Below are 15,887 nucleotides of genomic sequence, written 5' to 3'. Positions count from 1 at the left end.
TCGATTTGTGCTGCAATCGGCATGTGGTTCACCTGTTTTGTTTGCATTCGTTTATCATTTTTTCTTTGGGTAGAGTTTGCATTCCTTCATCCAACTTTTAGAAACATTTTTGTTAAGTTCTAGTAAGTTCAAGCTTTCAGTAAATATTTTTCAGAAATGAGAGGGTTTTGGATTCAATTCCTTCCTTCCCCTTCCTCATTTCTTAAATCACACCCCTTGCTTTAAAAAAGTAGCAAGTTGGCTTGTAAAAAATTTGTCGATTCCAAGGACAGCGACTTGCAGTCTGGGGTTTTGATCTTGATGAAGATCTCATTTATTGGCAAAATGGGATGGTGAGGTTTTCTCTAATTACCTAATTTGCAATTACTTTGGAAGCTTGCTCAGAATCCAACTTGGTGCCAGTACTGACAACGAGAACCTCTATGACACAGTACCTTAAACCATAAACTAACAGGAACAATCAGGCCGGCTGATATCACAAAGATAGTTGACAAAGATGTTTTAGACTTGATGAAACTTACCATTAGGGTATCCGGCACTATGTTCTTCAATTCTGCAAAAAGCTGAATTGCTATGTCCGAATAAGATGTGATCTTTTTAGAAGTTCTCTTTTGGACTTTGATGCGACTTTATCTCTATATAACATGGCAGTCTGCTAACATTCTATAGCAAAACCTTCAGATAGTTTCCACCCAAAAAAAAGAAGGAATTTCATTTCCTGTAAGTTGAAGCCGAATTTGTTTTCAACACTAAAACAGAGAGGAGTTTAGATTATCAAGAATGGACTTCCAGTTTTCCTCTCACATTAGACTAGTTTTGCCATTCATTTTGGTATTTTTGGTTGGTGCAACAAGTTCATTATGACCAGCATACGAGGATTCAGAAGAGTTGGATGACCTTAAAAGGATTTGCAAGTTTGAACGCCTTGTGGAAGTCAAGAGAGAATGCTCCCCTGTTGTATCTTCAGCTTCAAACGCTCAACTTGGAATTCAAAAGTTCTATGAAATTGCCAAGGGTCTCTCTTTCCAAAATGGAGATTGGGTGCAACAGGCTAGTGGAGTACCACTGATGCCATTTGACTCCAGTGACATGCCAATGAACTTTAGTGGCAGTGGATCACTTCTAAAGCTAGCTTCGTTTTGGGTGATGGGATTTAATCTTTCCCATCCAAGTAACAATGCCATTGGCGTTTGTGGACTGTTGTCTATAGGCATTACGAGGAACAGCACACATTGCCAAGCATGCCGCAGACTTGGTATCTTATGTTTCATAAAAGCCCTGGATACTCTGTGCTAACAATTGCTTTTGAAGGACATTATGTTGAGTCTGAAGACAAGGGAGGGCAGGGTTTGATGTGCATGTTGGGAAATTCAGTATCTCCTTTTTCAGAAAGTCCTCCTGATTTTTCTACGTGGTCATTGAATTGTGGCTGCAAGAATAACCGCGAATTTTCTCCTGTCAAAGATGATCGAATTATGCTTGTTCTTCAATATCCTCAGAGTTTCACTTTGACCAGCGGGACAATAGTTGGTGACCTGAGAAGTTTGACCAGACGGTCAGACCCCAAATATTTTGACGACATCAGTATCGTTTCCCGGCTCAGTCATCAAACCTATGACTCCAGCTATCAGTTCATCTCCAAGAAGATTGTCTCAAAAGCATGCAACTCGAACTTGTACCAACACGAATTGTCAGACAAGAGAGGTGATGTATATCATGGGAACCATTTCTATAGAGTCCTTCAAAACTTTGCTTCTGAAAAATTTGATATTGCAGTGGAAAATTGCAACAGTAGCAACATATGTAAGAACTTGGGGCCTTTTGTACTCGGTGAGAAGGTTGAAAGCAAAGACAACATCTTTCATAAGTTTCGGCTGATGATGACTGATCTTCGTTGCATTTTAGGGGACAATATCAGTAAGCTCAGAGCTGCAAAGGTTTCTGCATTCTTTAGAGTCATATCTCCTTTGGAGGATGTTTATTATTCTGGGGCTTGGAGTTGTATCTCTGGAATGACCATCTCTGCAGAAGGAACTTGGAATCCTTCATATGGGCAGCTGTGCATGATTGGCTGTGTTGGACTTGAGAACGATATAAACAGGTGCAATTCTAAAATAAGCTTAGTAATACCTGTCACATTATCAATCACTCAGCGGAGCATTCTCATGGGCACTATCACTAATATTCAAGGGACAGATTCGTTTAGCCCTTTGCTTTTTGAAAAGAAAGTCCATCCTTCTGATATCTGGAACAGGTATCATGACTATAGCAGGTCTTATTTATCATACAAGTACTCCAAGATTGATTTGGCCAATGATTTTTGGATGAGAAGCAAGAAGTTCAACATACGCACCGTGGTTCATGATTTGATCTTCAAGTATCCAAGCACTGAAGATCGTGATAACTTGACTCTGCCGTCTTCTCTGTCCAGTAAGCTGTCTTTTCATGTCAATGCTCTCCCAGATCATAATCATGAACACAAATTGCCAGAGACACTCGTTTACTTCGAGATACTCACTTTGGGCAAATTATTTGGACGTTATTGGTCCGAATTAACAAGGCATGATAATGGGGTAGCTGTATTCTGGAAATCGAGATAATTTTGCTTTTACTCATGAGAAGCTGCTTCTGAAAGTGTCAGCACATCTCACCCTTAGTGGAGAAAACTATGGTCATATATCAAAAATCTACCTTGAGGGACTGTATGATCAACTTGGAGGAAAGATGTATCTTATAGGCTGCAAGGAAATCGACTTCCAGTTGCAGCATTCTGAGAGGTTTGCGTATGAGAATCTGAATCTTGAAAGCAAGATGGACTGCTTGATAGAAGTGATGATAGAGTACTCCCCCGAGACCGCCAGGTGGTTGAGAAATCCTACAGCTAAGATCTCAATTTCCAGTGCCCGGAATGCAGAGGATCCCTTGTACTTTAGGCCAATCAGGCTAAAGACATTTCTGATTCCATACACTGACAACTCAAAAGAGGTACGATTTCGTCGAAACTTTGAGGAGCTTTTACGTGTGTCAATACTTCTAGGCTCAATCAGTTGCCTATTGAGCCAATTATGGTACTTGAAGAAGAACGATTATGTCATTCCCTTCATTTCCTTGTTGATGCTGACCATTCAATTTCTGGTCTATTGTCTTCCCCTGGTCATGAATACCACAGTTCTGATCAAGGGGAGCGGATATCACTACCACAGCAAATATCCGTACAAGGATAGAAGCATGCACTTCAAAATGCTGGAAATAATCAAGAAATCCCTCCTCTTGGTCGCGGTTGTACTAGCTCTAAGACTCTGTCGAAAGGTATGGAAATCAAGACAACGTACTCAAAGTTTGTTATCACCTTTACATCACGGACCAAGGGAAATTCGGGTTTTCTTTGCAAGTGGGATAATTCACATGATTGGCGTTGCTTTTATTCTGGTGATTCGGGAACTCAAGATTGACAAAACAATGTCTGCAGCAGCTGCAAACCTCAATGCGACTGATTGGGAATCCATACTGCAAGAATACTGGAGCGTAGTTCAAGATTGGTTTTTGCTTCCCCAGATAATGGGAAACTTGATATGGCAGATACAAGTTAAGCCCCTGAGTAAGGTGTACTACATTGGATTGACCCTCTTAAGGTTCCTTCTTCGGACCTACGATTACATGAGAGATCCTGTCTTCAATCCATACTTCCATCCCACTGAAACTTGAAGCAGCACAGAAGTTTTCTCAAGGTTTGAAAAGATTGTGATCATAATGATAAGCCTATCTTTTTGCTCTCACAGCTCATGTGCAGCAGAGTGGATGCAACATTTTCAAAGTTTAAATAGAAGTTGAGTCTAGTCTACTGTAGGTGAATATGCAACATTTTACAGATCTCTTTGGTAGTCACTTGAAATGTCATCTGTATCCAGGAGATATTGGTGCATATTTACTTCAGTGAAATGTTTCTGTTACTCGAAAAAAATAAAATAAAATTGTGATGCATGTATCCTAATTGTCTTCTCCACTTTGCCCAAAATACTGCATGTTATTAGTAACGTTCAAATTTATAAGTATGCTAGTAATTTATTTACGTGTTCTTGGAGTACATTTTAATGTGCCTTCGTAAAAAAATATGGTTGAAACTTTTGAGAATTTTTTCACCAATATTTTCAAATTATCCTCGATAAATATATCCAAATTTCCTTATACTATATAAGACTGAGTTTTGGTCAAACAGAGAGTTGAATTTCAACCGCATAGGTGGGGGCATTTTGGAAATTTAAAAAATATATTACTTTTTTTAACCTTTTAGTACAACTGATTGCAGCATGTGTTTGGATGTTTTTATATTAAAATCCCCATGTTTGTACATTTAAAGCTTGTATTTATAGACACATCTCAATATTTGCGGAATGTGGATTAATTTTAGCGATCATATGTCTGAAATTCAGTCATTTGAAACAGCTTCTCTGCTGGTAATAAAACACTATTTACATTCCAATTAAACGATCAATAAATGTGGGTATGCTGCTAAATTATTGTTTGAGCATCTCTTTCAATTCTTCCTCCTTCACCTTCTTCAATTTTCTCCCTTTCGACTTCCGAACTTCTTAAGAAGCGATGCAGGACCATAGCCTACTGAATAATGGAAGGCAAAACTAACAAAGATAGATGCTAAAACAGTCATACGATTCCCTACTTTTTTAAGAAGTTCTTCCAATGCAGCATAAATAAATCTCCACGTAAATTATCAAAATACATAGATGTCATTATTTTTTTAGCCTTTACACTCAACGTTTCATAATGATTTTCAATTGAAGCTATATTTCTTTAGTATTACTTAATCTGCGCTATTATTTTATGTTTATTTTTATTTACTTGCTCACCACAAGTATCTAAAAAATTTTTCTTAATCACAAGTGCCAAACACCCGTGCAATGCGCAGATATTCCCCCTCTAGTTTTGTTGATAAAATTGTGTGTCATCATCCTTACAAACCTATTTGCTGTTTTGTGCTTTTGGTTGAGTTATTTTGTACCTACAACAACTTCAAATATTTCTATCTTGAATCTTGATGCACCTTATCCGTCTCAGAAACTCATCAACTTCGCCCGTAGATTCCGGGTCTATGACATGTGAGTACGAGTTTCTCCGCTGGACAGGATCGGAGTCAGACGCATCTGTTTACTGTTTGGGACACAACCCAGAATTAATTTGAAATTGTGACAAAAAAAATTATTTCATTTGCTTTGGATTTCAGACACACAAAATTAAAAAACCAAAAAAAAAAAAAAGAAAACGGAAAATAAAAAGTGAGATGAGAAAGAAACAAGCATAAAAATTGACCCAAAAAAAATTTATTTTTTTGTGCGATATAATAAAACATCGAACACAAACTATTTATGCTGCTAATCTTACAAAAATTTTTAGGGTTAATTACATTTACCTCCCCTGAGGTTTGACCATATTACCAATCAATCCCTGTAATTTGTCCAAATAACGGTCACACCCTTTGAATGATCAAACATTTAACAAAAACCCCTTTAATGCCGAAAATACCCTTATTGAGGTCATGTTGCATTAAAAAAAGAACATATTTTTATTTTATTAACCCTGAAGCAATCCAAAAAAATAGAAAAAATTTTTCCTTATTATTTTATAAAAATCATATATTTGCTTCCATAAATAGTTTTGAATCAATAATTATTTTAAATCTTAAAAATGAATATTAAGAATTAGATAAATTGAAAGAAAAATAAAAAAAGAAGAAATTATTTTAATTCCTGAAGTATGGTTCAAATTGAGGAAAACATGCCCTGTGCTCTCCGCAACATGCCTTGAACCACAAATTCGAACCATACTTGAGAATTTAAAATAATTGCTTCTTTTTTATTTTTCTTTCAATTTATCTAATTTTTAATATTCATTTTTAAGATTTAAAATAATTATTGATTCAAAACTATTTATGGAAGCAAAGATATGGTTTTTATAAAATAATAAGGAAAAACTTTTTTCTATTTTTTTGGATTGCTTCAGGGTTAATAAAATAAAAATATGTTCTTTTTTTAATGCAACATGGTCTCAATAAGGGCATTTTCGGTATTAAGGGGGGTTTTTGTTAAATGTTTGATCATTCAAAGGGTGAGACCGTTATTTGGACAAATTATAGGGATTGATTGGTAATATGGTCAAACCTCAGGGGAGGTAAATGTAATTAACCCAAATTTTTATGAGCAAAACATTAAATACAAGCACTCCTAAAAGTCAAATGTGTTTTGTTTCTTGAGGTATGTAAAATATTCAATGATACGGAGATTATACAAATTCATATTGCATTTATCGATACTACTACTGTGATTTTACTAAAACTGCGTAGAGAAATAGGTTGACTTCTCAGTGTCACAATCACTCCTCTTCTTGGCTTCAAGTTCACACTTTCCATCACCAAATCGCTTCCCTATTTCTCAAGTCCACTCTTCTTCAATCCAAAGATCCAAGGATTCACCTCAAAGAAGTCCGTAGATGAAGAATCAAAGGACAACCCACTTCACAGGTAACTGCATCAATTAGTTGCAAATGCAAAGATCATTCAGCATTCAGACACTAGTCCTCTGATAATGTCCTTCTCGTGCTCATAATTTTGTTTTTGCTTTTCTTGATCATTTCTGGTACTATCATGTACTTCCCTTTGCATTTGCATCAGTAACTGCAGACTTATATTTTATTCGTATGGGAAATCGAAAGGAGGTATTTGTTGTGGTGTAGAAAATTAATATTTGGTTAGCGGGATTCTTTCAGATTAGAAGTTGTAAAGGAGTGCTTTGAGGGGTATCGTAATTTTAGCGTAAAGATGAAGTGTTTTGGAGTTGATGGTTGGATTTTAACAGGGTTGCTAGTTTTGTTGTGCTTTGGTTTTGCAAAAGCATACCTTGTTGATGGAGAGTTTGGTGGTAGGAGCAGGAGTGGAAATTCAATGACTTACAGATATGATAGGATGGATGAGGTGAAGAAAGAATGCTCCTTGGTTTTATCTTCTGCTTCTAATTTAAGACCTGCTGATGATATGGTTTTTAGTTTAAGAGAAGAGCTCTCCTTTGTGAATGGAGATTGGTGGCAGGAGTCAAATGGTGCTCCCATTATGCCATTTGATGATAGAGATCTTGCAATAAATGGCTCACTGAGTCTTGGATCTCCCTCAAAGTTGGTTTCTTTTTGGGTTACTGATGTTAATAAAGTTCGTCGATCTAAGAAATGGATTGGTGTCAGCGGTGCATTGCTAATGGGGATAACATCGGATGGATTATTTATGGAACCGCCCTATGAGGGAAGTCATCATTTTGATATGTGGCCTGGTCATTCTCAGCTCTCTATTTCATTCCAAGGAGTTTATACTGAATCAGAGAAGAATGGGGCCGAAAGAGTTATGTGTTTGTTGGGGCATACAGTGTTACCATCTCGTCAGCCTGAATCTGCTGAGCCATGGCCATGGGTTGAGGAATCTGGTTATGCTAATCAGCCCCCACTCGTGCAAGATGATCAAATTCTGCTTGTGCTTCGTTATCCGAGGACATTCACTTTGGTAAACAGAAGAATAAGGGGAAGCATGAAGAGCTTAAATTTGAAATCAAATCCAAAATTTTTTAATGAAATTAGCATGTCTTCTTGGTTGGCTGCTTCTGCAAACTACGAGTTTGGTTCTGAAAAGATCGTGTCAAGGGCATGTGATCCATACCCATATAAAGATACTCTGGTGAATGGTGATTTTGATGTGTATAGAGGACTTGATTTTTGTAACATTCTTGAGAAGTATACCAAACAAGAAGCTTTAACTATTGTGCCGAACTGGAGATGCAACGGAACGGATGAGTTTTGCAGCAAGTTGGGACCCTTCAAATCAGATAAGCGGATAAAGGAGACAGATGGGAGCTTCAAAGACGTTAAGCTTGTCATTCAGGATTTCCGATGTCCGGAAGTGGCTGACAATCCTGGCTTCAGAAGGATATCTTCAGTGTTCAGAGCAGTTCCACCATTTGATAAGAAGTTCATTGCAGCAGAAAGAACTGGTCTTAACAATATGACACTATCTGCTGAGGGAATTTGGAAATCTTCCAGCGGACAACTTTGCATGGTTGGCTGCCTTGGATTGCTTGATAGTGAACGCACTGCCTGTCGTTCTCGAGTATGCTTATATATTCCTATCTCATTTTCCATAAAACAAAGGAGCATCATAGTGGGCACTTTCTCTAGTGTTGATGGAGGAGCTGGATCTTACTTTCCTCTATCATTTGAGAAGCTGGTGCGCCCTGCAGAGTTGTGGGATCAGTTCACAGCTGCTCGTCCATACTATAAATACACAAAAATTAATGCAGCTGGTGCAGTCTTAGAGAAAAGTGAACCCTTCAACTTTGGTAATATAGTTAAGAAATCTTTACTGGAGTATCCCAAGTTAGAAGCCACAGAATCATTCCTTGTCAGTCTCTCTCTTCTTTCTGAAGACCTCACTCTTCATATACCTGCAGTTCCAGATTCATATTCCAGCTCCTTTCTCACAAGGACAGATTTCCAAATGGAAATTGTTTCTCTTGGTCCTTTGTTGGGGCGTAACTGGTCACCAAATGTTTCAAACACTGAACAGGAGAATCCCTATCAGGATAAAGCTGAATACACAGAAAAGCAGCTCCTCCTAAATGTTTCTGCTGAAATTGCTCTAAGTGGAAAATCTTTTGACAATTTCTCAGTACTTTCTGTGGAGGGGCTGTACAATCAACATGCTGGAAAGATGTATTTAATTGGATGCAGAGATGTTCGAGCTTCATGGAACATTCTGTATGAAAGCATGGATCTTGAAGCTGGATCGGATTGTCTAATTGAAGTTATGGTATCATATCCACCAACTACCGCCCGTTGGTTAGTTAATCCAACTGCTAGGATTTCCATATCTAGCAAAAGGAATGATGATGATCCCCTCTATTTTAGACCAATCAAGCTCCAAACTTTTCCTGTTGTGTATCGGGGGCAGAGGGAAGATATCCTTTCTCGTAGAGGTGTTGAAGGGAGCCTTCGCATCCTAACACTTTCCTTTGCAATCGCTTGCATAGTAAGCCAGATATTCTACATCAGGGACAATGTGGAATCTGTTCCTTACATCTCTCTTGTCATGCTAGGCGTCCAAGCTGTTGGTTACAGCCTTCCACTAATAACGGGTGCAGAGGCCATATTTGAAAAGATGGCTTCAGAATCTTATGAGAACCCAGGTTATGACCTTGAGAAGAGCCAGGCAATACGTGTAATTGATTACACGGTGAAGCTTCTTGTGCTTGTAGCCTTTTCATTTATTCTGAGGCTCTGTCAAAAAGTGTGGAGATCGAGAATCAGATTGTTGACAAGGGCTCCTCTTGAACCACATCGCGTACCAAATGACAAGAGGGTATTGCTAACCACCTTGACCATGCATGTCATCGGTTATGCCCTTGTTCTGGTTGTCCATTCTCTCACTACAAGCCACAGACCTCTTCAGACTGAGAAGTTTATAGATTCATCTGGCAAATCCCAAACACTACGTGAATGGGAAACTGAACTGCAGGAGTATATGGGTCTTATTCAAGACTTTTTCCTCCTCCCCCAAGTAATTGGCAACTATATTTGGCAGTTACGTTGTAAACCACTGAGAAAGTTTTACTACATTGGGATAACAGCAGTAAGACTGCTTCCCCATGCATACGATTTTGTGAGGTCTCCCATTCCAAACCCCTATTTCTCCGAGGAATACGAGTTTGTCAACCCCCGATTTGATTTCTTCTCCAAGTTCGGGGACATTGCAATACCAGTCACGGCCGCTGTTCTAGCAGTTATGGTCTACGTTCAGCAAAGGTGGAACTATGAGAAGATAAGTCAAACTCTTACAAGGCAGTCTAAGCTTCTTCCATTTGGTTCTAAAGTATATGAGAGGTTGCCTTCCATGTCAGTTGAAGCCGAGCTGACTTCTGGTGTCAATGCAACTGCTGGAAATGAGAAAGATGATGATGATGCAAATTGACTGGGATTGGTTTCATAACAGAGCTAAGTTACCAGAATGGTGCTTAATGGGACTTGAGGTGTTGTGCTTGTCAGTCTTCTTGTAAACTCATCAGTTTTCAATCTAATGAAAATGCATTAGGGAGACCATTAGCTCATTCTTGAGATGTACAACACTTTCATCTTTTGACCTCGTCTTCCTTCACCATTAGGATTGCTCGCTAATGGTCTCAATTGCATGCATGGTTATCGCAAATACTGACTTTTAATCACTCTGTTCTCCGTACCTTTTGGCTGGTGAAGCAGCGCTTTGCTCCAGCTTCGTGACTTGTGGCATCCCTTGTGCCCTTGAACACACAAAATTTGGTAGAAGAGTGTGACGAGGGGAAATACCTCCCCCCTTATAAAAAAAAAAAGGGCCATTTGATGAAATTAGTAGCGCGTAATTGTTGCATTTTATAATCCTTGATTGGATTAACGGGGTCGAGTTAAGCATGTCTAGATGAATTCTCTCCTACGTGCCCTGTTGACTTGTCTTCATCCCCCCGGCTCCGTTCCCCTCCCTCCACTCTTGACTTCAGTAATTCTGTCTGGAGCGTAGAAGTCTAGATTAAGCGAATCTTGGGAGGATTCTCCTGTTCCCCGTGTTTGAAACGGACTGTCCATGATGCCAGGCTTTTTGTTTGCCAGTAGCGACTCCCGTAAGCGGTGGGAATTGACTTCGACTTCTACGTTTTGGATCGGAGGAGATGCCAATAATTGTACTATCTTATAGGAGGGTATTCTTTAACATGAATTATTATCTTGGTGGAATTTTTAGTTGTTTACTGCAATATGAAGGTAGTGGTTGGAAGTTTGAACATTGAAATTAATTTGTTACTTGCGAAAGTTTCCTTCAGCTACTTATTAGACTGATCATTTATTTCTTTCTTTGCATACATTAAAAAAAAAAAAAAAAAAAATCGGAGAAAAACAATCCAATCCAAAAATCAAACAAGATGGTACTTTTTATCAACGATGCCCGACCATTGACGTCTTGGGCTACTAGAAGGTTGGATTTCTGACCTGTTTATCAACCCGCACGATGATGATGAGTTTTCATTAAGATATTTAAGGGGAAAAATGAAGATGAAACTTGTGACATCTCAAAAATTTAGGTTGTGTTTGGGTTGCATTTTCCGTCATTTTTTGTGAAAAAATTACTGTAGCGATTTGATATATGTGAGAAAAAAGGGTGATAGAGAAATGTGATCACGGAAAACGATAATGAGTGTGTTTGGATTGTAAGTTATTTGAAATATTTTTACTATAGCACTTTTTGTGATGTGATGTATGTGAGATAAAAAGGTAATTGGGAAGATAAAAAGGTGTATTGGAAATTGTAATGGTGATGTCAGCAAATATATTTGGCCAAATAATTGGCTGTCCAAACACACTCAATATTTTTCGACGAAAACAAGCAATCCAAGCATGGCCTTAGTCAAATTGAAGAGGGATGCTTTTGTAAAGTGTTCAGGAAAGGAAAGGAAGGGAAGCAACGGCTATTTTGAATTTTTGCAGCCTGCTTGCTAATCACTTTTGTTTGCGTCGACGGGAAGGAAAGGCAGAGCAAGTCAAGCATTCACCCAACGGAAGGAAACAGAAAGAAGAAGAAACAAAAAAAAGTTTGAAAAAATGTAAATTCTGATGCACGATCATGGAAGAAGCTCCGCAGAAACTCATCCGTCAACGCCGGCCCCTGAAAGTTTCTCATTATTATAAGCGTGGCCCTTTATGCTCTGATCTGACACCATGTGAACGATATTATTATTATTACTTATTAGCCGAATGATATACATACAAATAATAAATAAATAAATAAATAAAAGGAAAACGAGAAGAAAGTTGCTGCATTAGCTTATCCGTCTGTTTACTTTGAACGTTTACGTATTGTATTATTATTGTAGCACTTGAAAAACAACGTCGGTCGGTCTAATGCTAGCAGCTAAGTCAATTCCAGTATACAACGAACGCTGCCTGAATTTGTTCACGACAAAATGTAAATTTTTTTTTTATTAATTAATTTTGCCAAGTTCATAGTTTCATCAATTTTTTTTTTTTTGGATAGTAAATTGTTTAATAATAATAAAGTCTAAAAGATGAGATAGAGGGTAGTTGGATTGGATTCTGAAATTTGTCCTGCGACGACGGGACGGGAAGCCAAGACTCAAGAGGAGGATGGGCGGCAGTGAAGAGCGGAGGACCCACGACATCTCCAGGGTCGGGTCTAAATAAAAGACTGAATCAAATAAGGCCTGGTTTGAGCGCATGCATCATTTTTTTCCGAATACTCAACGCAGAGCTGGAATGTCGTGAAAATTCAAACCTCCTCCAAACTGTAGAAAAAGTAGCAGTAGATGCTAAATATTTGTTTAAAATTGTTTTCCAGTCCAAATAATAAAAAAAAAATCTTTTGAGACAGTTTGGAGGTTTGTGATGCACTTGACTTTGTCAAGTACTCCGATGTTTTGTCTATTGCTAAATGTGACCGGCGAACTGTGGGGTTGGCGGGGTGATCAAGGGAAGGAATCTTTTTTCGTTGTTATTAGATTCAAGATTTAATAGTTGGGAGGGCGTGAGAAACGGTGGGAGCGTAGATTTTTGTTTATATAACTAGCTGGAAGGAATCCTCCAAAAGTGGACGAGATGAGTTGAATATATAAAAATTTCGGCGGTGCAATTTTTTTTTTTTTTATGAACCTGCACAAGGCAGGCAGGTGGACTGGGTGTGGCTATTGCGGACCACGACGAGGTCTAAATGTTTGGCATTTCCCTTCCGGACGGATTTCAGCACCAAGCATTTGTGTTGAAACTTGGAAAGGGGGATGCAACAACAACTAAAGAATTGCAGAAACTTTGATCAACGGCTGCCAATTTTCTGCTTCCACAAGTTCAGGTTGGGAAGACTCGGAACACTATACTAGCGAAGCTAATCAAGTGACACTTCACTTCTTTTTTTTTTTGCGATTAAATATGAAAAATATACAACAATTGCGACGCTTTATTCACATGGGCAAAAATTAGGCGTGCTGATAAGGGCACTCTAAGCACCACCGCTGGCAAGAAAAAACCCTTCATAGGCTGTGGAACCCTGGATAAATTATTAACAATTAATTCTAGCCATGTTCATATCCTACTCATATTCATATTCATATTAATTCTAGTCATATTCATATCCTATCGAATGGGGCTATTGATATGGTGTCAAATCAGTAACGTCTTCTGATAAGGTACGTACTCGGTGCACTCCATTAAATACGACAGCACAAAATTTTTAAAAAAAAAACCTCACGAGTCGGGATGGGGTAAACCATACGATCGCCAGGACAAAAGAACGCGTATGTGACCCGTTGTGATATAAGATCCTTTGTATGGTTTCTTCATGATTTAAAGAACTGTTAAATCCGTTTGGATAAGACCGGAGATGGATGATATTTGGAAGTTGGGTAATTCGTGGCCAGCCGCTACAGGACAGGTGTTCTTGGCTGCTGAACTGTTCATCATTATTAGGACCGTTTTGGAATGACGTGACAAGAGGGAGAGATATTTTGAAGTTTGCTCAATCGACTGCTTGAGAGAGCTCCCAGCTAAATATTAATTATTTTGAAGTTTGCTCAATTTTTTTGCTTGGACAGTGTATTATTTGAAATAATTATTATAATACTTTTTATGATATGATGTATGTGAGATAAAAAGGAAGATAGGTTAAAAAATGTGTTTGTGATGCAAGCGAAATATTATTTAAAATATTTTTGATATCTAATATTTATATAATTTATTTTAATTTAATTTTAAAAAAAATCAATAAAATTCCGTCAAAAAAAATTATAATTAAGTGACAGATACAATTAAAGTGATAAGGTTAAAAATAAGAATTAAACTTTTGATCTCTCGCACCTACACCTTGGTGGTACCGAGTGCCCAAGAGACTGTTGACTTTCGCGAGCACTTGGGTGGTGGATGACTGGCCAAGTCCTCCGTCTTGAAGAGAAAGTCTTGAGTCCAAAAGAGGAGGAATTTGCGAGGCAAGTGCAGCCTATCCATCCATCCACCCATCATGCCCGCTCCTCACTCCCCCTTAGCACAGAGCCAATGGTCCAGAAACCTCATCAAATTACTACTTACTAACGTGACGATGATGATATTTCTTCATTTTTTCTTTTCCACCAAAATGCGCAAGTAAAGTCCGCGTGCACGACCGAGAGAAACTGTCTACGTCCTGTTACTTGAATCCAAACGTTTGGAAAAAGAAATCCCACAAAAAAGTTTGGCATGCATCCTGACTTTTCAGGGGCAGAAAAGATAGTAGAGCGTATTCCTGCTTACAATCTTTAATCGTTTGACATCATCATTTCCTAAATATCAGGAACTTGAAGCCCAATATATTTTGCTTGAAAATAAAAATTTTTAAAAAAAATAATACTCCTAATAAAATTTAGGATAGTATTAGTACTACTACCTTAAGATAGGTCATGAATATATATATATATATATATATTTTTTTTTTTGCCCAACAGATGTAGGCGTGCTGTGCTTTTAATTATTTATATCCTCCCACCCTTACAAGCACAGGAATTTAGAGCAATTTATAATCTTGTCAGAATGAAAAATTCTGAGAATAAAAATTTGTGAAAAAATTTGAAGAAGGCTGCCTGCATAAAAATTCAAAAAAAAAAAAGAGAAAAAAAAAAATCCAAGTCGCAGTGCCCGTCAGAGCTTCCAGAATACTAACGTGTGGATGTGTGAATTTTACGGGTTTTGGAATTTATTAAAAGTGAGTGGTTCGCGCCAACTGCCAGCTCAATTCATCAAGTTGATTTTGAAAAGTCTTCGGTCTTCCTTTTTTTTTTCCTGCACTTGACGAGGGCAATGCAGGCTATTGGTTAGATTTCGTCCTCAAAACGTGTGATCGAATCATATGCGCCAGAGTCAGATTACTACCTGTTGATATATTTTAAATTAAACAGTATAGTATTTATTACGTTTGATGCGAAAGCAATGCAGAATTATTAGGTTTGACATATTTTAAACTAAACTATGTCGGTTTCTGGGCTAATCATATATACTTTGCCTCCCTGGCCTAGACTAGGGACTAGGGGAGGTTCAGTTTGTCGCCCTCAATCAAGAGACTATATGCACTTTAGCCTCGCAAAGTAGCACTAAATCTCCACTTAAAATAAATACGCCTCCTAAAAAGCACGTGTAATTTCTTCTCCGAATTTTGTGCCAAAAGTAAAAGGGACTCCTAAATCATCAAATGATCAATTGTAAACCATTGCAAATCTTTTTCTTCCACGAAAATTCGTCAACTACTCTACTCGCAACTACTAATTCTTTGTTTTTTTCGATCGATAATATCTTATGATTTTAGGTCCAAAATTAAGTAATTTATGAGTATAAGAGTTTCTTTGTATTGTCGATAAAGCTGCATTTTATTGCTATATGTTTGTGTCTTTTGGCAACCAAAGGGTATTTTTAATCCAATCATCGCTTTTTTAAAACTTCACAAACTTGAGGTTGATTGCTCTTGATGGAGGGCAAAGTATGTACGTATTCTTTTTGTTGAAGGGACAAAGTGGGATTACCCCTAGTTGAGGGGGGCAAAGTATGATTAAACCTATATCGGTGGTTAGTAGATAGAGAATCATATTAGAATATGTTTGTTTAATCGTCAGTTAGCACCACTAGGGGGGAAAATGTGACTGCTTACCAGAGATGATTGCCGAGCGCTCCTTCTGCCGCCCTCTGGTACATTATTGTATGCTGGCTGGAATATTGCAAATAAGGACTTTGGGAAAAGAGTTTTTTTTTTTTTCTTTTTTTGACATTCTTTGGGAAAGAGTTTCATGTTGCAA

General features: G+C 37.9%; 2 protein-coding genes across 3 annotated transcripts; both read left to right on the top strand.

The window, feature by feature from the left end:
- Window positions 1–1,241: 1,241 nt before the first annotated feature.
- LOC113740055 (uncharacterized) lies at window positions 1,242–3,985 on the top strand. The gene is made up of 2 exons (XM_072045030.1): window positions 1,242–2,101; window positions 2,255–3,985. The coding sequence occupies exons 1-2, from the start codon at window positions 1,242–1,244 to the stop codon at window positions 2,598–2,600; spliced, it is 1,206 nt and encodes a 401-aa protein (XP_071901131.1). The 3' UTR covers window positions 2,601–3,985.
- Window positions 3,986–6,362: 2,377 nt separating this feature from the next.
- On the top strand, window positions 6,363–10,151 carry LOC113740003 (uncharacterized). 2 transcript variants are annotated; one of them, XM_072045456.1, is made up of 2 exons: window positions 6,363–6,532; window positions 6,867–10,151. In XM_072045456.1, the coding sequence occupies exons 1-2, from the start codon at window positions 6,502–6,504 to the stop codon at window positions 10,013–10,015; spliced, it is 3,180 nt and encodes a 1,059-aa protein (XP_071901557.1). In that variant the 5' UTR covers window positions 6,363–6,501; the 3' UTR covers window positions 10,016–10,151. The 2 variants fall into 2 exon arrangements, 1 of the variants encoding a protein (XP_071901557.1); XR_011812897.1 differs by lacking the exon at window positions 6,867–10,151 and adding an exon at window positions 6,683–6,815 and having other exon boundaries at window positions 6,407–6,532.
- The last annotated feature ends 5,736 nt before the right edge of the window (window positions 10,152–15,887 follow it).

This window comes from Coffea arabica, chromosome 4c, assembly GCF_036785885.1.
Source record: "Coffea arabica cultivar ET-39 chromosome 4c, Coffea Arabica ET-39 HiFi, whole genome shotgun sequence".
Classification (NCBI taxonomy): Eukaryota; Viridiplantae; Streptophyta; class Magnoliopsida; order Gentianales; family Rubiaceae; genus Coffea; species Coffea arabica.
The sequence above is the reverse complement of the archived record's forward strand: the minus strand, read 5'-3'. Positions and strand labels throughout refer to the sequence as shown.